This window comes from the organism of the source record quoted next, unplaced genomic scaffold (genome assembly GCF_019419815.1).
Source record: "Pyrus x bretschneideri cultivar Hongxiangsu unplaced genomic scaffold, Pyrus_bretschneideri_v1 Contig4, whole genome shotgun sequence".
Taxonomy (NCBI): domain Eukaryota; kingdom Viridiplantae; phylum Streptophyta; class Magnoliopsida; order Rosales; family Rosaceae; genus Pyrus; species Pyrus x bretschneideri.
Genome location: NW_025999723.1, coordinates 1882556 through 1909736, shown reverse-complemented (window position 1 = coordinate 1909736; position 27181 = coordinate 1882556). Strand labels below are relative to the sequence as shown.

The 27181-nt window shown below is 37.0% G+C and overlaps 4 protein-coding genes across 4 annotated transcripts; 1 reads left to right on the top strand and 3 right to left on the bottom strand.

The window, feature by feature from the left end:
- Positions 1–661: 661 nt before the first annotated feature.
- Positions 662–3079, bottom strand: LOC103958197 (ABC transporter G family member 4-like). Its single transcript, XM_009370439.3, has one exon. It carries the CDS (start codon positions 2695–2697, stop codon positions 892–894), a length of 1806 nt encoding a protein of 601 aa, XP_009368714.2. The 5' UTR covers positions 2698–3079; the 3' UTR covers positions 662–891.
- Positions 3080–11663: 8584 nt separating this feature from the next.
- LOC103958251 (late embryogenesis abundant protein At1g64065-like) lies at positions 11664–12305 on the bottom strand. Its single transcript, XM_009370500.2, has one exon. It carries the CDS (start codon positions 12303–12305, stop codon positions 11664–11666), a length of 642 nt encoding a protein of 213 aa, XP_009368775.2.
- Positions 12306–20191: 7886 nt separating this feature from the next.
- Positions 20192–20845, top strand: LOC103958250 (late embryogenesis abundant protein At1g64065). The gene has a single exon (XM_009370499.3). It carries the CDS (start codon positions 20192–20194, stop codon positions 20843–20845), a length of 654 nt encoding a protein of 217 aa, XP_009368774.2.
- A 4244-nt stretch (positions 20846–25089) lies between these two features.
- LOC103958195 (membrane-associated kinase regulator 5-like) lies at positions 25090–26961 on the bottom strand. The gene is made up of 3 exons (XM_009370437.3): positions 25811–26961; positions 25654–25716; positions 25090–25544 (listed from the first exon to the last, which is right to left on the bottom strand). Exons 1-3 carry the CDS (start codon positions 26706–26708, stop codon positions 25468–25470), a joined length of 1038 nt encoding a protein of 345 aa, XP_009368712.2. The 5' UTR covers positions 26709–26961; the 3' UTR covers positions 25090–25467.
- Positions 26962–27181: the final 220 nt, after the last annotated feature.

The following is a 27181-nucleotide window of genomic DNA, read 5'->3' as shown; positions in this document are numbered from 1 at the left end:
CTTTTTTTAAGCAATCTAATATTTTAAAATTTTAATAGTAGGTGCACTATTTGAATCAAATGTTTTTTTTTTTGCAGGTAAATTATTTTGCATGAATTTTGCGTATATCAAGCATTTATATATATGTGTGTGTGTGTGTGTGAAATAATTTTCCTACATTAATCTGTAAAATATAATTTTATTGAATTAATTAAGCAATAAAGCTTGTATAATAACATATATTAGACATGTTTTATGTTATTATATATTAGGCAATGAATTTGTAACATTTTTTTTTTTTTTTTTGTAAAATCATTAATTCTCTCTTACCATCTATCCGCATGGCATTAATTATGTACATCAAACATTCAAATAGGGTTTATAAAAATAAAAAAAAATTCAAATAGGGGTATTTTAGGCATCCAAAATTTTTCAATGTGTGAAGTTAAACATAATTAATGAATTTGCTAATGTGGAATCTAGTTAATGGGTTTTATTCAAGAAAAAAACTTATGTCGGGTTTTAGGTAGAGAAAATTAAGTTTGAGGGGCTAAAGTTATATTTTCAGTTAAAAATATTGTGTTTATAAGCGAGATTTTTTGAATGAATTTTTTACCTTGGTATGGCTTGTATCAAAAGCAAAACCTAATTTTTGATTTGAACTAAAATGAACAAACAAATATTCACTTTCAACTTATTTCATATAGTATTTATCGATCGACATCAACAATTATATACATCAAGCTCAAGGAGCTGTACCTTTTATTTGTCCATACATATGGAGGGGGCTATTACAGTAGCCAGCTTCAGTTTTTTGGCAATTAAGCAAATAAAAATCAAGAACACAAGCATATATACTAATTTATTGTACGGTTTATACCTTAATATTTAACTGTAATTTTCCCACCTTCACTACTTTGATCTCGAAACCCTTCTGGTCAAGACCATCAAACAAAGAACACGATATAACACGAAAAACCCTAGCAGGATGTGAATATTAGTCCACCTCTGCCTTTCATGCAGCCCTCTCTTCTGCAACACGTCGCCCCCCGTAACCATGCAAACTTTACTATCACTCTTACTCTCTTGGTACCATATCAAACACTTTGACACAAGGCAGCCGTACTCGTTGATTAGAAGAGCATCGAGGGCATATTTGTACATGGAGAAAAAGTGCATGAAGAGCCAGTACTTAGGCATGTTATGTTGAGAGATGAAGTAGCCGGAGAAGAGAAAAAAACCACCTAAAAGTATTGTCACGAGCGAAGTTCCGGCAATGTAGTTGGGGGCTAAAGAGCTCAAGAGCAAGACGAACGAGTTCGCCATTAGAAGAATGATCCATATGACAAGAACAAAATAAGCAAACGTTTGCCAAGAACCGCAAAGACCCACCAAGAAATAGACTGAAACGGAGTATATGATCGCGATGGTAAGCAAGTAGGGCAAGAAAACGAGAGTGTTGGCGATGAGGTAGGAGGAGAGCCGGTAGATTCCACCAGACGTTTCTCGGAGGAAGATCGGCCTTTCGTTGATGAAGATCGGAAGGGTTTCGGTGGCGGAGGAGAGGAGGAATGTAAGAGTGAAGGCGAAGAGCCCGAATCGCTTTTCGATTCCTTGCTTGTCGACTCCAATGTTGATGTAAATAGTTCCCAAAATAAGACCTACAAGAAGTGCTTCAAGAGTGTTAGTCAAAAAAAGCTGCCTTGTTCTGTAGATGATTTTCCAAAACCGGTTGTATAGAGCCAATATCTCTTGAATTCTAGAGCTCTTGTATCTAATGACTTGCCTAATTGCCTGCTTATCATGTTTCATAGGATCATTAGGAGGTGATGATGTGGTTGTTGTAGATGTGATGGGAGGGAGACGGTTCAGAATTTCCATGGTGTATTCCAAAGCATTGAGTTGTGGAGGGACAGTGAAGCCATTGGAGAGAAGAAAAGCTTCGAGAGAAGAAAGGGTTCCATGGTGGACAATTGACCCTTTTGATAGCAAGAGGATTCTATCAACGGTGGAGAGGATTTTGAAGCTGGGTTGGTGGATTGATAAGATCACAGTGCGATGACGTGAGGTGCAGATGGAATTTAGGGTTTGGATTACGTTGAAAGCGGAGGTGCTGTCGAGACCTGAGGTGGGTTCGTCGAGAAGGAGGATAGCAGGGTCGTGGAGAAGGCTCAGGCCTATTGAGACACGCCTGCTTTCGCCTCCTGATAGGCCTTGGCCGAGGCGGGTGTTGGACAAATGTGTGAGCCGGAGCTCGGTTAGAAGAGAGGAGACAATAGCGGCAATGTTTTTAGGATTAGGGTTGGGGACGAGGAGGCTTGCGGCAAAAGCAAAGGTTTCAAAGACAGTGAGGAGGGGAAGGCATGCGTCGTGCTGAGGGACATAGGCTGAGAGCTTGCGGAATGAGGAAGGGTTGACGGGGGAAGAGTTCAGGAGGAGATAGCCGCCTGTGGGTGACCTCCGGGCGGCTAAGATGTCTAGGAGGGTTGATTTTCCGGCACCGCTAGGGCCTACAATGGCGAGGATTTCGGACGGGTAGGCGGTGAGCGAGATGTCTTTGAGAATGTAGGTGGGGGTGGGGAGGACGCATTGCTTGAAGAGGAGGTGAAATGGGGAGAAGATGGTGGTGGCTGTGGTTGGTTTGGTGTAGGATATGGAAGAGGCTGTTAATTCATAGGTTTTAGAGGGTGGTTGAGGTGGTGGTGCATCTGATTCCATGGAGTTTTAGCTGGTGGGGTTGGATATGGAGAAGAAAGAAAAGTTGGAATATTACTTGAAGAAGTGAGGAAGAGAGAGGGATGCATGTATACAGTTGAAAATTATTGTGTGACGATGATATTATTTTTTTTTCGTTGAGTTTGTCATGTAATGTTGGTGGATTACTATGAGTTAAAAGGCCAAAATTAATTAAATAGGTTGGGGATTGAAGATATGGATGAAGTCAAGTTGGCCAGCAAAGGTAATGTTTGTGTTTCATCTGCACTAAGTTTGATTTTTTTGTTATTTAAATTAATCAAATTCAATTAGTAATTTCGCTCGCATAAAGGAATTTGAGATTTTTTTCGTTCAACTTCTCATTTTATTATGATGATTGAAGTTTTAATCTTATAAGTTATAACTATTGATATTGAACTAAAACTAGGAATTAGACATGCATGGAACTTGCTTTTTCATCTCACTGAATAAGAAAAAAAAAAGGGTTAAAATATAAAGTAATCTAAGTAAAGTGCAAGTAAAAGAAATTTTGAGTAGTTGTGGAAGTCAAGTTGGAAAATTGGCCAATGTGTTGCATAAATCAGCATGTGAGCAATCCATTTTTTCTTTTTTTTTTTGTATATCACTCCAAACTCACAAGCCTACTTCTGTGCTCTCAATCTGTCATATGCTTTTGTCTGAGAATATAGTATCGAGGTTTGGATAAAGCATTTCAGTAGGCTGCCTTCACTTGACAACATGCTTTGTATTAAATAACTGCACGTCCGTGAGTGCTACAATCCCACAAGAAATGATATGCACTTGCATAATAATATATACTAGTTATTAGTTTGCTTCATGCATGAGGCTTTATATTATTTCCTTTTTTGTCAGTTGGAGCCTTGGAGCATGAGACATTATTGAAGGATGCGGATGGAAGAGATCCAGAGGATCTTGTTTTCCAAAGTTACGCAGTATGTATATATAATCAAATTGCAAAACAGTAGAATTCAACACAAAACTAAAATAAAAAAAAGGAAAGAAAAAAAGAAAAAGAGATTAGGTTGTAAAAATTAATTACATTTTCAATATAAAATCAAGTGTACTTATTACTTAATGGAGTGGATTTGTGACGTAATTGTTTTTACACAACTTTGACACAAATTTTATGCGACCTACTCTGTAATGTATTTTGACGATCTGAACCGTCTATCTTTAAGAACATCATTCATAGATCATCTTTGCGAAAAATTAGAAAAATCTAAAATCATTAAGATATTTATTGATAATGAATATGGTTCTACAAAAAACTCTAAACCCTTAATCCAATAGCCATATGATTTTAGATTTGGATGATTTTTGAGACGTGATCTTTGAGATAAGACATAAAAGATAGACGGTTGAAATAAATTACGAATAAATTATGGTTTTGAGTATAAGCACACAATTTTTTTAGGAAAACAAAAATCGACAAAGGATCCAAAATATTTGAAAGTGGTAAGAATATCTCACTGTGAGTTGCGCTTTGATTTCTTCACTAGATAGTAAAGATGTCCATTTGCATCTTTGGGTGGAATTATTTTTCCATTTTTATAATGTATTTCCACGCACCCTCCAGCAAATTATCAATCTTATATCTAAACCCAACCTAATAAACTTCAACAAAACTTCCCCAGAATCCACAATTTATCCCGTACGTCAAGCTCAAAAATCTATAGCAGGCAGGGCTTACAAATCCATGAAGGTCAAATATTTGATTGAAATACTGAAATATCAAATAACCTGGTTGGCGATTTTGATGGATATTTTGGCTTAAAATATAACTTAGCTGTTTTGCATCGTTGGATGGATTTAATGATCCATCCCAGAAAGATTTTCATGTAGTTGTAACTGGTCAGAGAGTTTATGAAACATCATTGCCTTCTGCGTGAAATATTATATAACACAAAATTAAAGGATAACTCACACACATAAGAAGCTTCTATAATTTGTCTAACAAAGTTTAGTTTATCCTAAATAAGCTAAACATATTTAGAACAAAATGAAAAAAGAAAAAAAAAAAGTTTGGGCAACTCAGCTGGAAAAGGTATAAACAACTAGCATGTATATTTTATGTACGGCCATCATTCAAAATAGGAAACTGTTATTAGCGCAGAAAAAAAATTTCATATTGCCAATAATGATTCTTCTAAAATATAAGAAAAAAACTACAAGGTCCACAACCCTGTTATAAATAAATACACTTACCTTCTTGAAGTAAACCACACCACCCTCAAACCAAACCTACAACAAAAAGAAAGCCTCTACTTCCCATTCTCAATCTAAACCAGTTCCAGAACCATTACAACAATGACAACCGGAACCGAAGATTCTTGCCGGAAGCGAAATAGGCGCTTGATGTGCATAGCCGCCGGATCAGATTTGTGTCTTTTAATTTGATCTATCTACTCTGGCATCTCATCTATATTATAAGGACCCTAACAAAATTAAAGAACATACGGTAACCAAAATGGTGTTTAATAACTTTCCTTTTGCTTGTATTCTATGTCGGGGGAAGAGAACCAAACCTAAAACTTCGAATAAGAAAATATACTCATGAACAATTTAAACTACAATTAAAAAAAAAAAAAACAATAAAACCGCTTAAACTACAAGATTCTTGCTCTCTCTTATGCTTATATAGAGTAATGACAAGTAAGTTCTAAGGTACGAAAACTGTAATGTACAAAGGGATCCAATAGTGGAAGCCCAAAAACAAAAACCTTTGATGAGGTAATCAGAATTATAAGTCCATTTTCCAAATGGTTAGAATAGTAATTGCATTCACTCAAGTCTGATGAGACGAGAATGCCATGGGCCTAAAAATCAAAGTCCAGCACATGCACATGCCAAATCATATATATGCAGATTTCATTCTCTGTATATAAGCATTGGTCGACCCACAAACAAGACACCGCAGAAGACAGCACATTATGCCGAGAGTTTTTCAGTGAAACAACACGGTCTTGTATTCTAAGTATCATAATACAAGTGTTTAAATACTTAAAAAATCACTTCTAATTATTTGTATTATGACACTTGGAATACCGGGCCCTATTCCCGATACACTAGAAAATGGATAATGCTTGGAAACAAAATTTTAGAAACTAAAGAACATAGAAGTTAATGATTGATTTATTACTTAAGCATTGATAAACGTGTTCAATCTTACTGGTAACACATAATTTAGTTTACAAATTTTGTTTCTAAATTTAGTCTCCCTAACATTACCCGAGAAAAATTTCTCTTTGATGCCCCCCTTGTCAGTTGTGTTGAGAATTCATGGAATTATGCGAGGTCATACATTTGCTTTAATATTTTTATCCATATTTTGCAGTTTATACAAGCGAAGAATAAACCCTAATCTCCCCAAGCTAGCGCCCCCTCACCCCCAACGTCCTTCCAATTTTTTTTTGCTCTTTATTTGGATTAATTTGGACCTTCTTCTTGATACGCATCTTTAATTTGACGATTTATTTATGGCATTATTGGTTTAGGAGTTAAGAAAGTCTGTCAATGTCAATTAAGTAGCAGGATTATCATTAATCATATATTTTGCCAGAATGCAAAAGCACATGGGCATCTTCAAGTTCAACCAAGAAGGCATCAGATTGGGAGAAGTGTTCGCTTCGACAACGACGACAAGTACAGTTGGACTGGACAAGACAAGAAAATTGGATTAAGATACAAGTTGGGAGCTAGGATCACCTCAAAAGAGAAGAATAGAAAAAGAAAAAAACAGCCCATGAAGGCTTTTGTAACAAAACAAAAAGTATGTGTAAAAAACTGAACCTGGTTTGTGACTGATCCAAACTTGATTTACCTCAAAATTTCTAATTCAAGAAGAAAACTTTTTGGGGATTCTCAAGTTATATATGTTACATCTTAATGTTAAGATTTGTTTGAAAATATTTTAACATAATTGAAATTGTTTTCAAATCACAAAAAAATGCTTATGATAATGTTTGACAAAAAAAAGTTAAAAGTGTTTCGCTTGAAGTGCTTTACACTTCAAATTAATACTTTTTCAAGAAACACTTACGTTTATATTAAAATTTCAATATGTTTGTCATAGAAGCATTTATGACCGTCCTACATTATCTGTGTTTTTCTTTGTAATTTGGAGGATTAATTAAATTATATAGAGTTAAAACTTCATGGAAGATAACTCAGAAATGCACTTCATTGACCTTTAACATATTCATTCAACAATAATCATATAAAAATATCAAACAATAATTATAATATTCGGCATAATTGAAAAGATCAATCACGAACACGTCTTGGATTTCTTTCTCTGTATTTGCAAAAATTCATCAACATTTATTCACACGTCTTGGATCTCAAGAAACAAAGAGCCGATGGTGGTAGATTCTATATTGTGTAAAAATTAGCAAATATCTGCGTGCAATTCACTGTTATAAGAATATTGTTCCCCAGATACTTTATTTATATCATGAAGCTTAGCATCGAATATTACGTTCATGGTAGGGACCAATTCGCCGCCGTAGAAGACCAGCCACCAAAGGCCGATTGATTAAGTCAAATAATCCCAATTAATGTGATAACGATTGAAAATGACTGAAAATAACAACTAGGCTTTAGTATTTTACAATTTAAATTGTTAAAATATATTAAGTAAATCTTATAAAAATATGTGTAAAAAATTATGTAAAAAATAATAATATCATGGATCTGTTCCCAATGTACGTTATGATAATATTTGATATATGCTACCTTGGTGCGCCTGGAAATTGTGTCCTTGTTCGGATATTATAATTAGTTAGCTAGACGGGCCAGGGTGGTACTCTACTATACAAAGTTTCCTGAATTAAATACTGCCTAGTTGACGATTTTTGATGGACATTTTGGCTTTAAAAAAGAGAACCGAGTTGTTTTGCATCGTTGGATGAATTTAATCCATCCTAGAAGGATCTTCATGTATTTGTAACTTGTAAGAGAGTTTATATCAAACATGAGTTTTATTCATGATATATAAATGAGTTTTAAATTTAATCACTTAGTCCATCTAATTTCGTATTACTTCATCAACATCGGCTCGTTGAAATTTGATATAAAGTAAATCTATAACGAGTTCCCTGATAAAAATGTAAATCACTTTGGCCTCTAAACATATAATAGGACCTTTTTGTTTTCCCAGTATCACGGGAAGCTTGTCATCCCTTCAAACTGCGAATATTTCAAACTTGAGCCAAGCAATTTCGTCCTAGTAATACCTGATGCATTATGCCTTCTACGTGAAGTATTACAGATTCACAAAATGTGACATTTCAAACTCATTTATCTGATTCTCTGTCTCACTTTGAGCTCAACACACAGTGTCATTTGACTTAGTTGCCCAATAGGAATTAGGTTAGGTAATTGCTATATACTTTTGATTGCTAACTCACACCACGCCTTGCGATATCTAAAACCATAATTCTGAATCGAACTCCTCTCATTTTTATTAATTTACAGTATGTTTATTTATTTGGAATAACGTGATGATGAATGGCTTTGAATATAAAACCATTCTTTATCGTTATCTCTTACAATTTGTTTTTCGAGTATATCATAAATAAAATCCTTATGGCTCACTTTTTTATTTTATTTTATTTGATTGTTAGTAAAAAATAAAAATAAAAAGAACAAAAATACACATTTCGTGCAAGTAATTATTAGGAACGCTTTTCAAACATTAGAAGCTTTTATACTTTGTCTTACAAATTTTAGTTTATCCTAAATAAGCTAAAGATTTGTAGAAAAATGGAAAACGGAAAAAAAACACGTTAGGGCAACTCAGCTGGAAAAGGTGTAAACAACTAGCATATATCTTTATGCAGGGCCAACATCCAAAATATAGCAAAAAAAAAAAAAAAAAAAATACAAGGTCCACAACCCTATTATAAATAAATACACTTTCCCTCTTGCAGTAAACCACAACACCTTCAAACCAAACCAACAGCAAAAAGAAAGCCTCTACTTCCCATTCTCAATCTAAACCAGATCTAGAATCATTATGACAACCGGAACCGAAGATTCTCGCCGGAAGCGAAATAGGTGCTTGCTGTGCATAGCCGCTGGCATCATAGCACAAACCATCATCATAGTCCTTTTTGTGGTTTTCGTCCTCCGAGTCAAAACTCCCAAAGTCCGCTTAGACTCGGTTGCAGTCGACTCACTCGCCACAAACTCCAGCTCCTCTGCTCCTTCCTTCAAGGTTGAAATCAATGCCGTTGTTGCGGTAAAAAACAACAACTTTGGACACTACAAGTTCGAGAGCAGCAAGGCAACTTTCTCGTACAAAGGCACCGACGTCGGCGAGGGAACCATAGCTAAGGAAAAAGCTAAGGCTAAGAAAACAAAGAGGATTAATGTTGTAGTGTCGTTGAGTTCGAACAAGGTTTCGAGCCACTCTGAGTTGAGTAGCGATCTGAGGTCTGGGAATTTGACTTTGACAGCGTACGCTAAGTTGGATGGGAAGGTTCATCTGTTGAACGTTCTCAAGAAGAAGAAGTCTGCTGACATGAACTGCACCATAAATCTTGATACTAAAGCCAAAATGGTCCGCGTATTGACTTGCAAGTGATCAAATTATTTAATCCTTGACTTTTTTTTTTTCTTTCTTCTTTTCTTTTATTGCGTTTTCTTGGGAATTTTTAATTTCATCTTGATGGGTTTGGAGTTTCGTTGTTGTTGAATATTAATTTGTATTTCTAATTTTTTATATGGAGGGGAAATATATATGTATGTTCTGTGCATGGGAGATTAATTTCATCTTTTGCACATTCTTTGTATAATATTGGTTTGAATTTTTGAGATGTACAATATTTGCTTGCAACGAATTTTTCATTAACTTTTCAACCTCTTGATAAGAAAAATATTATGCTCTCCTCTCTACATTCAAGGTCGATTTTTTTTTTTCATAGTTTGATAAAGTTTGGAATAGATAATTATAAGGAGATTATGTTAACCAAATGAAAAAAAGATTATGTTAACCACATTAACATGTAACGTCAGATGGCCCGTTTGGTAGTAATTGCCTATGAAATATTGTCGCATACAAAAGTTAGACATGTTCAAGTGCATATATATATATATATATATCATTATCAAACTTAAGAAGGGGGTTCTAATTTTTTATATACAAATTTCTGTTGAAGAAACGGGTGGTACTATCCACACACACTTTTTTTAACCTTCCACACACATATCTCATTTTTGGTTGTTGTATCGAATGAATTGAAGAGTTTCAAATGACAAAAATTAATAGGAGGTGTATGGAAAATAAAAAGAGGTATGTGACCATCCGAAAGAAATTATGATACTGAAAAGTTGCGTGAATTTGATAAAAGTATTTAACTGTTTTAGCATTTCACATAACCAAACACACTTGGATTTCATGACCTATTTATAAATAAATAAAAAATATAAAAAAATATAAAACAAAAAACAAAAAAAAACTAGTTTTTGCAGGCTTACATATTTTAAACTTAAAAAGCAACTTACATAGAATAAATTAACAACAGTTATAAATGTCTTAGTTCAATAATACAATATCACGTAGAATAAAACATAGCATTATTGGACCCGAATTTCCTGACCATGATAAATTATTCTCCTTAAGTTGCTTCCATTGGAGCATAATTCCATAGTGGAAGCAATCATCTCAAGCTTTACATGTCCTACTATTCGGTACTTTATCAACGGATACGACACGCCTGTGGCTAATTTCCTTGGTAGTTATCACCGAGACATATGTACAAATTCTATGTCTTCTATGCAGTTTGGACCCATATCATGGGAGTTTTGGGGATTTAGTATTTCATGTAAGGTAATAAAATTATAAAAAGAAAGGTGAAGAAAGAGTACTTCTCAATCTCATTAAGAAATTTATGTGCCTCAAATACTGCCATTTTCCTCTTCGTCTAAAGCTATCTAAGGCAGATAATCAGGCTGCATAAATTTATCCTTTAAGTCCCCTCTAAAATAAGCATTCCTACAAAGAAGATGATACTTTATAATTAATATATGAATACCTGTTTTGGTTAAATATATGATCAATTTCAGCTCAAAAAGTTGATGATTTATGCCAGATCTGGACTGACTGGCTGCCATACCTTGCTTACTCTTCACCTCAAGCATCTTCAAAAAGCTCTTGCTTCATCAACACAAAGGGAAGAGTCAAGTTGATAAAACAATCATATGTAGGACCCTAATCTTTCCCACGGCTTCAATTTGACTGTTTGAATTGGATTTGAATTTCAACCTCCATATATCAAATAGTTCGCTCTAACAAAAAATACAAACATGGAAAATTGCACTAGTGGGTTGATCGTCTTCAACTCAGAGAGAAATTTTTATAAGCACTGATAACATAAATTATGTGGTGTCATTTAATGAGTTATACGTTAAGTGAAAAAATAATACTCTATAGGTCTGTAACTATATTCTAGGTACACCAAAAAATCACTCGGATCAAGAGCAATGCTAGCTAGGAAAACTAAATTTTTAAACCAAATGATGTGGTTGCTACGATTGGATTATTATTTAAATGTTGATTAATGTGCTTATTTCTTATTTTGGTGACATATTATTTGATTTGCAAATTTAATTTAAAAATTTAGTCTACCTGGCATTACCTTGGATCAATATGATTTGCCTTATGTTAAAAGATATATAAAAAGGCGGTGGATTTTCATTTTTTTTTTTACTTGTTCAAAGATAAGAGGGTATAGCCAAAGCATACAATATATTTATGTGACATACAACACATATATAAATGATGGATGTCTCTATCTAAATCACTATCTCCTTATTGAATACTGAGACACAAACGAACAAGGGTCATCCAAAACCCTAATATACACAAACGTTGATAGCAAAAGCTAAGCCCTAAACCAACAAACTCTGTAGTTCACCACAAACAGTAGTAACGTGTGTTATATGTGCTACTTGCAACTTATTTCTCGGACCACTTTCTCTGTCAAATTAATATTGAACGTGCAGTTCATCTCTGCAGACTTACTTTTCTTGATCATGTTCATCAAATAAACCTTTCCTCTTAGCGTGGATATTGTGTTAAGCATCACAAACCCAGAACTTACATCATTGCCCAAGTTTGAATTGGCCATTGTCACGTCCCCCGTTACAGTAGCCCTTCTCGTTGCCCTAGTCCTGGCCGTTGCCTTTGGAATAGCAACATCGCCGATCACTGTACCCCCATACACAACGGTTATGGAGCTCTCCTCAAATTTGTACCGTCCGAAATTAGGATTCTTGACGGTAGTTTCAGCAATGAACCTCAAGTTAAGCGAAGGGTTGGCTGTGTTTGTGTCAGTAGTGAGTTCTTCAATCGTGACAGAGCGAATTCGGAACTTTGGGCTCTTGACACGCATCACGGTGAGTGCAAACACCGTTATAACGACGATCTGGAAGACGGCGAAAACAGCAATGTACACTAAACATCTGATGCGTTTCTTTTTGCGTAAGGCTTGGGAGTGGTCTGTGGCTGACTCTGCATCGCTTCTGGCCATGGCTTGGCCATTAGCGTAGGGTGCGAAAGCGAAGGACTCTTGATTCCTTTCTGCCATATTAATTTGCTTAATTTCTTGATTAATACAAACAGTTTGAATTGAAAATTCCAACGGTGTTGGGAAGTGATGAAGATTCAGATAAGCTTATATAGCCTATTTATAGTTGAGATTGTCACATAGTTCGAAGTCATCAAGCATATAATATAATTTTTATTAAATAATGAAAATTGAGGTGGTCAAAGAAAACACTTTCCTTGAAATTGTGCTGTGGGTTGATTAAGCTCTCTGATTATTTATATATGGGTTTAGGACTCCATATCAGACGGTTTCAAACCTATTAGAGAGGGGAAAAAGATTTCCTACATCTAAAAATATATATTTACACACACGCGTCGTGTACTCTTCTATATCTATATACATAGTATTGTATATACTATAAAGTAATTCGAATGAAAATATTAAGAGTTGAAAATAAAGGTTTAGGTTAAATTTAGAACTCTCTACAATTTCACAATTCTCAAATCCAACTTCAATGCTTTATTATTCTTTATAAGGATATATTTATAAAATTATAAATGAGCGATAATAGGAAATAAATCAAAACTATCATTTGTCCACAAGACAATGAAACCTATACCAAATCAAATCGTATCATATATCAAATCCCTAATTAAATCATATCAAATCTTTAAAATACTTTTCTTTATATCTTCCGAGACCCCACTTTGCCAAGAAGGAAATAAGATCTAATTTGAAATTTTGTAAATTCAACACCCATTTTCATGTGGTACCACGCATTAGAAAGCTCGGCTAATCACAATCCATCGGAAATAACGTTTCTTTTCGAATGCCCAACTGGAACTAGCGCCAATCTTTTCGAAAACTCAGCTAATCACAATACATGGGAACTAACACATTTTTTCGAATGCCCAGCTAAAACTAACGCCCATCATTTCGAAAGCCCAACTAGAACAAATTCCTCTTTTCGAAATCTCGATTAACAAATCTTAATCCTTGGAACTAACGCCTCTTTCCAAAAGCTCAACTGGAACTAACGCTAATCTTTTCGAAAATTCAATTGGAACCAATGTCCTTTTTTTAAAAAAAGGTAGCAAATAAATCTCTTGTTATGTTTGAACTAACACCTTTTTTCGAAAGTCCATTTGGAACAAATGTTAATCTTTTTGAAAGCCCAACTGAAACTAATGCCTCTTTCAAAAGCCCAACTGTCACATCCCCCCCCCACCCCGGGACGGATCACTTCCCCTGCTCGCTCTATCACCATAGCACGATATTGTCCGTTCTGGGCCCCAACCACGCCCTCACGGTTTTGTTTCTGGGAACTCAGACGAGAACTTCCCAGTCGGTCACCCATCCTGGGATTGCTCTCGCGCGCTACTCACTTAACTTCGGAGTTCCAATGGAACCCGAAGTCAGTGAGCTCCCAAAATGCCTCGTGCTAGGTAGAGATGGGAATATACATATAAGGATCATTCCCCTGGGCGATGTGGGATGTCACAATCCACCCCCCCCCCCCGTAGGGGCCCGATGTCCTCGTCGGCACACCACCGCCAGGGTTAGGCTCTGATACCAAATTGTCACATCCCCCCCCCGGGGCGGATCACTTCCCGGGCTCGCTCCACCACCATAGCACGATATTGTCCGCTTTGGGCCCCGACCACGCCCTCACGGTTTTGTTTCTGGGAACTCAGACGAGAACTTCCCAGTAGGTCACCCATCATTGGATTGCTCTCGCGCACTACTCGCTTAACTTCGGAGTTCCAATGGAACCCGAAGCCAGTAAGCTTCCAAAATGCCTCATGCTAGGTAGAGATGGGAATATTGACACGCCCCGACCCCGATATTCCCCGAATACCAGGATAGGCACGTGCTGGCCGACACCCGAAGGTGACGAAAGCCATTTATTGAGTGCAAATGCTGAAAACAAGGGATAAATAAGGCTTATAAATATAAAAGAATAATTAATATGCAAATAAGGACCGTGTTCAGAGCACACCTCTAATCTAGAACACTACAAGAAAATAATATAAATTTGAATGAGACAAAGGAGTGGGTCCTACACCACGAGGACTCGAAGATGCCGATGCGGAAGTGCCTGGACGTAAGAATTGTATGCCTCGATTCTAAGTCCTAAAGGGAGCGCAAAACAAACATGAGTGGACCAAGTTGATATATATATAATAAAACAATTATCAACATACTAACCCCCAGGTTTTATGAAAACACATATATATAATGATAAACATAGGTTATCCGAAGCCTAGCATGTCGTGCAATGTCTCAAATCATAATTCGCATAAATAATAAACACTAGTGAATGTCCGATACAACTCTCCAGGCCCCATGCCGGCTCCTCGTCTCTGAGCAGACAGTCAGAGGAAAATACACTTTAGGCCCCATGTCGGCTTCCCGTCTCTGAGCAGACAGTCAGAGGAAAACACACTCCAGGCCCTATGCCAACACCAAACCGTCGCCTGGGACGGACCGAATCTATCCCTACGTCCCGTAGCGGAAATGACCACTAGGTAAGTACAAAACCAGTGAACATACGTATATTGAAAATCAACTTCATAGTATAAAGTCATCCATCATCTATACTATAAAGAAGTGTTCTAAACATGTTATAAATATCATATCGTCATCCATCAGATATTCTATAAGAACATGGGTTATAGGAAAAATAGTAATAATTCAAACTAGCCTCAGTAAGCATGTTATCTCATAAAACGTTCATAAAACATAATCATCAAATCATGCTTTTCATATATGCATTTCTACTATCAAAACATGCATTTTTAAAAGGGGTCCACTCACAGTACTTCACCGTCGAAATTAGCCTAGGACGGTCCTTGCACGAAAACTCGAAAAGTCAACGGTCAAAGTCAACGTTGACCGTGACTGGTCAAAGTCAAAAGTCAACGCTGACCGTTGACCCAGTCAACGGGTCAAGGTTAACGGGTCAACTGGTCACGGGTCACGGGTCACGGGTCCATGGGTTTGGGCTTTAGGGTTTTGGGTTAGGGTAATTGGGTTAGGTTTTAGGTGGGTTAGGTTTGGGTTAGAAGGAAAATGGGTTTGGGTTTGAAACCTCACGGCCCAATGGCCTAATTAAAAGGGTAATGGGTTTGGGCTTGGCAGGAAAGGCCCAAAGGCCTTGGGTGTTCGCCGGATTCCAAGGAGGGAGAAGGCCGGTTTTCGGCCGGAGAATTCCCAAGCTCCGTTGGAGCTCAAAACTCAACCAAAACATGTCATTCAATATACCAAATTGAGGCCCCGAAGGTAAGGAATCGAAATACACCCTTGGTTCCCATCATCGTGGTCGGAGTTGGCCGGAAAACAGCCTGGAAGCCACGGGTGTCCGCCGGAAACTGGGTAAGATTCAAATGAGCATAACTTCTTCAATACTCAATTAAATTGGGTGAAACAAAAAGAAAAGTTGTAGTACTCAGCGAGACGAAGAGATTGATACCGCGTACGCCGGCCAACTCGACGTGGTTTGGCCGGAAATTGCCTCGAAAGGGGCGGTGCGCGCCGGAAAACTGGGAAATGTCTCCGAGGTGGTTTCTTCATGGTTTGACGTCTAAAACACAACCGCGGGGTTAGAAAAGAGCTATAGGTGTGGGCATGGGTGTGTGTGTGCGCGCGCGCGCGCGCATTCTGCTCGGAGGAAGGGAGAGAAAGACAGAGAGAAAGAAAGAGAGAAGAGAGACTGAGAGAGAAGAAAGAAATGAGAGGCTCGGCGGGACAGAATCAGGGGGTGGGCCCTTGGGCTCACCAATTAAGACTCAAAAACAATTTTAAAAAGGAAGGTATCCCTCAAACTTAGTGAAAATACAAAAATACTCATTTTCTTACGTAAATCCCAGGACGGGTTGTTACAAATATACATATAAGGATCATTCCCTTAGACAATGTGGGATGTCACTTTATTCTTATACAATCTTTTTTCCAGCAATTTTTTCATTATTCTTGTTTTTTTTTTCCATCCTCGAGGAGCGATAACAAAACTTCTCTCTTCTTTTTTCCTTCTTCATGGCAACAACAATACTTCAACTTCTATTTTTCTTCTAACAGTCATAAATAATCTTCACACAGGGAAGTGCTCACAACAAAGTTCAACTAAGAATTGAACTCTGGTTTGATACCGAGTTGAAAATAAGGGTTTAGGATAAATTTGAAATTCTCTACAATCTCACAATTCTCAAATACAACTTCAATACTTTATTATTCTCTATATGAATGTATTTATAAGATTACAAGGGAGCAATACTAGAAAATAAATCAAAACAATCCTTTGTCCACAAGACAAGGACACCTATACCAAATTAAATCAAATCATATCAAATCCCTAATTAAATCATTTCAAATCACTAATTAAATCAAATCTCTAAAATACTTTCCTTTATATTTTCCAACAATATATGTACCTAATTAGAAAGCTCTCGTATTAGGAAGGGTGGCATGGGATCAAGTATAAGCAAGATTTAAGAGTCTGGTACTTTTGTTAAAAGTGCCTTACGAAAATACACAGCAGAAATTTTTCTCATAAAGTACAGAAGCTAATGCACAATGGGAAATCTTTGTGAGAAATCTACGTGTGAGAAATCTAATTTGTGTTTAGTCTATTTAGATAACATATTTGAAAAAATATATTTCCCAGACCAAAAAGACTAAACACAATATCTTTCTATATGAAGTTGTTTGGGCTCAAAATAATATTTTGGGCCGACCTTAGAGTCATTCTCGGCCCAATAGCATTCATCTAGAATCTTGTCATGGGTCGTCCACTCAAGATTGGCCGAATCCTGTTTCGAGGAGGATTGGTTTAGATAAGGGTGAGGTGGTTGAACCATAATGTAACAAGGAGTCTTAAAGCTAAAGATATTTAGAATTAGGAGATGAATCTAGTTTGTTATGGAGCTTGGTTCAAAGTCCTATAGGGGTTAGGATTGGCTGAAACCTTCTCAAATTGGGTTAAAGAGTTCCAATCCGAGTACATTTCTAGTTCGGCTATGAAGGGGGTTTGCTACTATAAATAGAGAAGGAAATGCATCATTCAAACCCCTTCAAATCAACACAAAAATTGCCCTTTGCAAAGCTTCTCAACAACCCTGAGATTTTTTCCTCTCCCCCTTTCTTCCCGCCAACACATCTTCAGTTTGGATAAACAGCACTGTGAAGGCAACCAGTGATATCTTCGGTTTGGATAGACAGCACTAGAATCGTAGAATCAGCCGATCGATGAGCACCTTCAGTTTGGATAGACAGCACTCCTTTGAGACCGACTGGTTATTTATGCACTGGAATCATAGAATCAGCCGACCAATGAGCACCTTCAGTTTGGATAAACAACACTGCTTTGAGACCTACTGGTTATTTATCCAAGTCTCGGTCAACAAGGATTTTTGAGTCCTTATTGGTAGAGGTCATCTCATTAGCCTTTTCGGCGAAGTAAGGTGTTACAGGTTACTAGGCTCGGCACATTGAACGCCGAGTTTTATTTTATGATTGGATATCCACAAGCACATTTTAGAGTACGGCATTCCGACGACCAAACCACATTTGCCATCAAGACATTTATCTCTTTCGAGTATTTGTGTCCGTATAGTCTGATACCAGTTCAGTGTATTTATACTCTCACGAATATAATTATCGAGACCGAACCTAGTGCCGATGATTTGTGAACTTCGCAGAACTAGCAGGCTTATCTTCAGGCTCTAGAACCTGAAGGCCAAGACGTGTTCCTTCATTGGCCACAGTTGTAAGATCGAGAAGTCAGCAGCACACCCAACGCAACATCGACATATTACTCCCCAGCCAAACTCAACTAACAAGTTGGCATGCCCCGCACACAACCGAATAACGTAATTAGCTTATTAATTACTCGGTCTACGCGCAATGTATGCTTGGTAGTTTTTAGGGTCAATAGAAGTTCAAATCGCTACGATGAGGGACATTTCCAGGATTTTAACATGGGATGGATTAATATAGACGGGTCCAGGTTCATGACATAGGTGATTCCTCGAACAGTTGGTATGCACGACTTCATATGACAACCAAACTTTCGAGGGATCAATCTTTATTCTACTAGACATTTTGGACCAATATAAAAACAAGGAGAAACATCTTGAGGTTAGGCACTGAAGGACAAGAAAATGATGGAGAAGTTGCAGGGATGAAGTTTGAGTGAAGGACGTAAAAGACAGCGACCCGTCTCAGGCTACGACTACTTATTCTTCATACTGGTACTGATAAGTGCATATAAAGATGAAAATACGTCGTTAAAACTGTTTTCATATCATGATATTTTCAACGCGTCACAGTTGAACTTATCATACCTAATTAGACGCCTTTGGGATCATTTCTTATCGAGTTGATGTATGTCATTGACCTTTTCTCTTATGCAAGTTGTCCTACTTTTTATTTTTTCTGTCGAAGACTCGAAACATACTTTTCCTACTTCCAGAACCGGTAATATACAAGTCAAACACTCCACTAAGCCACCTAAACGGCCAAATAATAATGATTACAAAAAAAACATTATCATTAACGTTTTTGGGCACCATCATACTAAATATTTTGATTAATTCCTGTTTGGACCAGATTTTGCACGCAATTGGCTCATACACTCAAAATTGTAAGATGATGGAAATATTAAGGATTAGGGTTCGTTTGCGAATAAAAGTTGAATCAATCGCATAATTAATCTAGGTTCAAATAATCGAAGATGGCAAGACTTGGCAGCGGTAAAGTTTCGGCTAAGAATAATTCTGAGTAAATTTAAAGAATAAGAATTGAATATTATCGGAGTTATACCATGCGGTAGACTTATCCATCACGGAATTTATCCCTATAAATATAAAAGGATTTGCAACGTAGAGAGTTCCTTCAACTCAACAAACAACTCAAAACGCTCTACTCGAAAACTCTCGCTCTATGTGAAACTCTTCTTATAACCCTTAGAAAAATACTAACTATCCTAACCCTCTCGTTAACACATCTTTAGTTTGGATAAGTAAAAAAAAAATTTGTTGACAACCGATGATATCTTCAGTTTGGATTAGTAAATAAAACTAATTTGTAGACTCAAACAATTTAGGAGGATCTTCAGTTTGGACAAATAAACATTTCCTTTGAGTGTCTTTGCCCGTACAACCTAATATCGATTCGGCGCATGTATATATTCTCACGAATTTAGTTGAAGCAACTGAATACGGTGTAGAAGATCTTGAACTTCGCATTAAATTAAGCAACCTCGTCTTTCAGGTTCTACAAGACTACAACCCTAGGCTGAGAAGTGTTCCTTCCTTAATCGTAGTCGCTTAGGGTATAGAAGTCAACAGCGCATTCGACACTACCATCACCACATCTATTCCACTCGCCTGACTGAGTTAGGTCTCAAGTTGGCACGTCCGCATTTACAAAAAGGACGCAGTTAACTCGTAATTACTCGACATACGCACTACGTAGGCTTTGTAATGTTTAGGCCAACAATTACTAATTAGCATGAGGTGCAATCTGCAATGTCATTAGGCTTCTGGTATCCTCGTGCGAATTGTATGCTTATTAATAAAATAAAAATTGCTTGCTTATTAATAAAATAAAAATTGCTTTTGCAAGTGGTAATCTTGTTTGAAAAGTAATGAATCGTACAAGTCACCATCACGTGCCTGCGAGAAGTCCAACTTCAAAGCCGGCTTCCGCGTTTGTGACAAGAAAATGGCAAGACAGAGGACCTTTGCTGATCCCACATTCAAAATAAGTGCACTCTTAATCCTCCCATCATATATCTATAAATACTTGCTAATCAAAACTACCAACATTATCTATCTTCCACTCACCAAACAAATATACAGAAACACTAGAAAACAGAAAACCATAAAACAAAAACTTTGGGAAGCTACAAATTGAAAGAAATTAAAATGGCAGCTGAGAAAGAAGCAACATCTCCCCCTCCCTCGGCACCCCTGGCAAACAGCTACACTCGGAGCGACCAAGAATCTGCCGTCACAGCAGACCCCGCCGAGATGAAAAGAAACAAGCGCATGAGGTGCCTACTATACGTTGTTGTATTTGCTGTGCTCCAAGTTGTAGTTATCGCAGTCTTTGCACTCACCGTCATGAAAATAAAAAGCCCTAAGTTCCGGGTTCGATCAGCCTCCCTTAGTCAGTACGAAGTTGACAGTGTCACGAACCCTTCATTTAACCTAGAAATGGATGTTCAGTTTGGTGTGAAGAACACCAACTTTGGACACTTCAAGTACGAAGATGGAATTGTTGAGTTTGATTATAGGGGGACAAAAATTGGACAGACCAATGTGTACGAGGAACGTGCCAAGGCTCGATCGACTAGAAAGGTCGAGGCCTCTCTGGACCTAAGTTCGAATGGGTTGAACGCTACTTCTCAATTAGCGAGTGATATTAGCTTGGGGATTATCCCGATTACGTCCACTTCTAGGTTGGAGGGGAAGATACATTTGATGAAGGTGATCAAGAAGAAGAGGTCTGCTCATATGAACTGCACCATGGACATCGTTCTTGCTACGCGGTCGATCCAAAATATTGTCTGCAAATGATATTTCATACGTATATTTTTTATTTCATTTTTAATTTTTATTCTTGTATTGTGAGATATAAGACATTTTGCTGCTATACATACATTATAGTCGGTCATAAAGTTTCCTATGTAGTATTCTTTGTTGTGATTAGTGATTTGAGGTGTTAATTAATGTAAGTCCCATATCGGGAAATTGAGAAAATACAATCTATAGTATATGGTGCCACTTCTAATTACATTGAGGTCTTTTGTGTTAGAATTCAACATCTAGTAATGTGTTTAAGTTGAGGTATTATCAGTACGATTAAAAGTGAGTCAAAGATCTTTATCTGAATATAATTTGGACTTTGATTGAACCCATGACGTAACCCAAATAAAAGAATTCAGCCCTATGTACCTCTCCAATGGGCTCGTGGTCTTATGGGCCTTTCAATAAAAAAAAAAAGAAAATTAATTGTTAGGGTCCAAGAGTTTGGGCTTTCGGGCACACAACCCGCCATTTATATTCTTGACTTCATCCAATTCATGGTTATTCAGTAGAGTTTTGCTTGTGCTTGGTTCCTTTAAACGAGTCATTCTTCCGTGTGTAAATCACAATTCATACATATAAGGAAAAAAATAATTGTTAGGGCCTAATAGTTTGGGTTGTCGGGAACATAGAGTTCGTTTGGATGTGCTTTTAAAATGGCTTAAAGCGCTTCTGGTGAAAATATTTTTTGAAACAATCCTTAGTAAAAATGTTAGTAAATCCTGAAAAAGCACTTAAAGTGTTTCCTAGAATAAGCACATAACTAGTGCTTATTGTAGAAATCAATTAAGTGTTTTTGAAACCCAAAAATATTTTCTCTAAAAACATTTTCAATCATTTTAAAAGCACATCCAAACGAGCTCATAATTTGCTATTTTCATTCTTGACTTCAACCGGTTCATGGTTATTCAGTACAACTTTGCTTGCACTTGGTTCCTTTATTGAAACGAGTTCCTTCTGCAAACCACAATTGATCCGTATACAAAACTCACTTAGGATACAAACAGAAATATTTATGCGCACATCTAAAACAGTGATTACCGACCAAAAAACGATTGCTTCCTTCTAAAGCATGAGCCAGTATTTTGACACGGTGGATAGTGTTATCATATTGTTTAAACGTTCCAAAAATCTCGCCGATGATTGAGACAGATTCAGCAACGGACGCGGATGCATATGACAATATCCGTGGAGGAAACGCAGCAAGTCTAATTGTCCTCGGATGAAAATATGGCGTCGGGTCGGGTGTTTGTTTGTGTGGTGTTTCTTGGTGCATTGCATTCATCTGCATATAATTAATCACATTTCTTGATTGAAACACTTGAAACTAAGTCATGTCTTTTTGCTGCTCCAACTTGTGCAAATGCAGTGAACGGCAGCCTTTGCCTCGGCTTATCAAATTTTTTGTTCTGACTTCGGAAATTAGGAGTAATATAGGGACAACTCCAAGCTGACAAGGCTTCCTGCTTTGCAAGGATTTTTGGGGGGGGGGGGGGGGGGGAAGTATGTTGTCTCGGTAGAACATGAAATAGCTCTGATTGTAATAGTATCAAGAAACACATCTAAAAATCGATTGTGGTGTGTTGTATTGTGTTTTGTTCACATTGTTTTGAGCGTTATTGAACCATAATATAAATTTATAAGAGTTATGTTAGCTCAGCTTGTACATAGCTACGTGACATTATCTCTATTGCTAATATTAATAGTTGTGCTACCATCAGATGTGGTTATATCAAAAAAAAAATTTGCATCGACCTCCCATCTTTGATTATACGTGTTATCTATAAACTAAACTCTTTCATAAAATACAAATTTAGTCGGTCTAAACTCTAAATGCAAAACCAGCTATACTTTGTATCCCGTTGAAAAAAAAAATGAAAAAGTTCATGATTTATCCTCTTTTGCAGATGCATGGTTCATTCAGTGGAACAAGTTTGGTGAGTCGAAGACAACTCAAAATATAATTTAATTAAAGTAGAATCTGCCGATCGAGAATGACTTATAAGAAAAAAGAGACGTTAAAGGTGATGATCTCTTGTCATAAATTTTAGCATTCCACATGATATGGCATGAATAGTTTGACACCTTATCGTCCTCATTTCATCCAGTCACCAAACTTGTGACTTATAATTTCAAATTTCCAAGTTCATATAATGGCCAAAGGAACACTTCCACTTCAGTCCCATTCAGTCATACAGCTCCCCTTGATAATGGTCTCAATTGGTGCCCCGAGATATGTGGTTTTGTTGTTTGTCATTTTTTCTTCTTTGGCAGGTCTGCAATGTGGTTCGCCGTGAAGTTTGCATTCATGTCTCAAATGGGATTTTGGGGCCACAAATTTTGGTGTCTTTCTTGGCATTTCTTGCTCATCATAATTATGTGTTTGAACTGCAGTGCAAGTGCATGCCTTGTTCCTTTGATTTACAGATATCATTTTATATAAATTTTAAGGTTTGTTATAATTTCGATCATGGATTCTAATATTAATTTCTATATTCCTCAATTTAGACAAAATCTAAACGTACAGAAGCTCTTAGAGTTAGCTGTAATGGTGCGAGGAGAGTGGAGTTAGTGACGGATTCAGAATTTGAATATTGGGGATTCTAGTGTCAAGGTCTTGAGTTTTTTGGATAGACATGGAGTGCGAAGCGTGCAAAAAAATTTCCCTTTATACACCAAGGTATTTCGTTGAATACATGGTGGGTGTGTTGTTGTCAGTCAAACTATGTTGTGCACATGTAAACAAATATCGACATATGCCAAAACAATCTAATGAGTGCTATCGAGAGAATTTGTCAAGTACTCTTAACGCAACCTATTGAGTGATGTCAACATATGTTAGTAGACATTACATCAAACATTGGATGGGCACCAAAGAAACTCATACCAAACAATCAAATGGTCATCAGAAGACTTTCATATGTATATTAATCGCACTCTGGGTAAGACCACCTTAGTTACAACATACATCTGCCTTTGAGTGGAGTAATACTATAAAATTTAAAAATTATGACAGACAATTCAATTCTTTTCATTATAACTAAAACAAATAAAACTAGGGAATTTTAACGAAAAATCATATTTTTACACTAAAAAGTCAATCCTGATACTATTCACTTCACCATTTATTTTGACATTTTTATTAAAACTCAAAATTTTCAAATCATTTTCGTTAGTTTCCAATAAAACTATTAGCATAGCATATAGGAAGGAAGAAATACAGTAAAATGCAAATATTTTGGAAAGTGGAGGGGTAATTTGTAATTAGAAGAGGAAAAAATACATGCGACCTTTTTTAGCAGTTCCTTCCTCCCCTGCTGGTGCTGCAACAAGCAGTCAAAAGTTGAATAAAATCTGTCCATCCAACCTAGCGACCATAACCAGATGGGATGGGTGGTCAGAGAGACTGGGAGAGAGAGAGAGAGAGAGAGAGAGAGAGAGAGAGCATCTGCCACCTTCTGACTGCTTTTCTGTTGTTCACTTTGAAACGAAATCAGATTTTAATAAAACCAAATAAAATGCTTCTTTTGCAATCCAAAAGCACTTTATATTTACAAAAAGCAGAAATGCAGTTGGAATCGAATTAACCAATTTTTCTCCAGGTTGGTGATGATCATAAATCCTCTTTCACAAATTCAAATTTGTTTCGTAACATATACAGCTATTGAGCTTCACACATATATATCTCGTAAAGAAAATTGAAATTTCATCCAATACCAATTTACTTATAAGATCTCATTTTTTTACTTACATGCAAAATTTCCTTGCATCCCATCTTAAAAACATTAATATCGAGACTTTATCAATGGCATATTAAGAAAATGAACCTCTGTTTAATGGACGATGATTGTTTGCTCTTTCATTTTCGGTGCTCTTTCGTGCCCTCTTGTTTTATGTGATCACGGTTAAACCACGTCAATATTTTTTTTTTTTATATAGAAATAATAAAACAAAAATAAATAATAATATAAAATGTTAACGTGGCTTAACCGTGATCACATAAATAAGAGGACAAGAAGGACACCAAAAGTGAGAGGGCTAACAACCCTTATCCCCGTTCAATAACCAGACAATTTACAGGCAACAACCAAAGTTGATTTCCAATTACCAGTTTTTATGAGTAATTGAAGAACAAGCATCTGATTCCATCATCTGTCAATTTCTCCTGGAAAGTGGAATCCCCATACAAAACCAATAAAATGAAAGATGCAAAAACTTGTTGAGTCAAATCAAGATCTCTCAACCCAGAAGACAATGTCACATATCTTTCTGATTGATTTAAAACACCATTTTCTCTCACAAATTCAATTCAAAAGCAACATGATGCTGCTTGCTTCAGTGTAAAAAACCCTAAACCAAAAAGGATCCCTAAAATTCTCAGATCATGACACGTCACTGTACAGACAACAACAGGTGAACCCTATATGCTGTGCTCACCGGCCATCATAGCTCAAACGCTTGTAGTTAAAATACCAAAACAACCCTAACCTAACCTCATATTTTCGTTTTCGTTTCTTCCTTTGTTTTTACAGAAAACACAGAAAATAACAGAGGGTCATAAAGTTCCTCTGTTTTTCCCGCGTTTTATCCATTAAAATCCGACGAACAGAGCTTCAAATTTCTTCTTCGATCGACATTCTCGCGGATTTTTCATGGGAATCACTTGCAATCCGTGATAACAGAGAAGAATCTGTAAAAAAAATTGTGAAGATTTTCTGTAAATTTCCATTAAAATAAATTTGGAATTTGAATTTCTTCGCTTTGATTGGTTAAATAAAAAGGAGGAGACTGATGTTTACCAGTAGAATATGATCTCATGGAGGAAGAATCACTGGTTGATCGCGACAGTGAAGACAAAGAATCTGAAACCAAATTAAAAATCGAAATTAATTCATAAACATCAAATAATAGATTAAACAAATGTTTAAAATTTGAAAGGTTTGAAACTCTCAGTACCTCTAGAACTGAACGATCTCTTGCAATGTAGAATGGCGCTCTGAATCCCATCGTTGTGCAGCAGCAAGGAATCGTCCCTCCGTTGCACCGGCGGCGCCACCATCACCGTGGCAGACTTGCTCTTCCCCAAGTTCTTACAGACAACTCTAAATCCCGCCGGAAAGTTCCCCTGCTTGTCCTTCTTCGGCGAACACATAGAGAATATCGGCATCGCCGGAGACGCCGTCGGTGAGTCTCCGGCAGGCTTCACCTTCTCAGTAGACCTCCTGGAAACCTTGGAGTACAGAGGTTTGATTAGATTAAGGTACTTCTGCAGAACATCCTTAGAAAATCTCTCTGTTTTCGAGTCTTCCGGCTTCAGATTCTGCAATCCCATTCCGTTTCTCCTGGAGCTGTTTTCTCGGGTGAGCTTAGGTGGGTTTTGAGCTTCTTCTCCGGCGAGCTGTTTCGCAATTACTCCTTTGATTTTCTGCTTCTGGGACTCCATCGAAACCTCGGACTCAGCTTTTTCCCCTGTTTTTTGATCTGTTTTCTGTCTGGGATTTTTGAACTTTAAAGCTCCGAACTTTGGGGCGGATTTTAGGAGAGCGATGGGTGACTGAGGAGGCCTGGAAACTGGCTCAATAGGGAGGATTTTTCTTTTGGAAATGGGATCGGAAGCGGACAGAGAAAGGGTTGGTTTGCCGCCGGCCGTTTTGTCGGAGGTGTTTGGTTTTGGTTTGGAGTCGAGGATGTTGTTTTCTTGTGAACTTTGGATGATATCAAAACTTAATTCCAAGTCGAAGAAAGAATCTTCCTCTTCCTCTTCGACCTCGTTGTCTTTTGCAACGGAAGGATTTGAAGGTGTGCCGGTGGAGGAATTGGGCTTCCAGAACTTGAGGAAGTACAAAGTTGCCATGGCTATGGAGGAGAGAGAAGGGAGGGAGTTGGGAGGAGGGAGTGGAGAGGGGTTAAGGAAACGGCGGGGTTTTGAGGGGTTTTATACGAGGAAGGAGTGACAGGAGGGAGTAACGTGAGGAAATGAGTGAAACAAACAGGAGATTTATCGAAAATTTCACTTCGTTTTATGGCGTTACGTCTGCAGCATCGAAAACAGAGGGGGGAGAGAGAGAGAGGGAAAACAAGCTTTTAACAAGCTTTTCTTTTGCTTTTTTCTCCCTGGAGAGAGAGAGAGAGAGATTGCTTTTGTTTTTGTGTGGGAATTGCTTCTAAATAATTGAAAGTTCTTAAATAAATTTTTAGTAAAAATGTAATTTAATTCTAAAAAAATATTTAAGTTGTTTCTTACGAGAAAAATATAAAAAGTGATTCTTTCAGATATTTTAATTGTTTTGGGAATATCAAAATGTGTTTTTTTTAAATCGTTTTCAA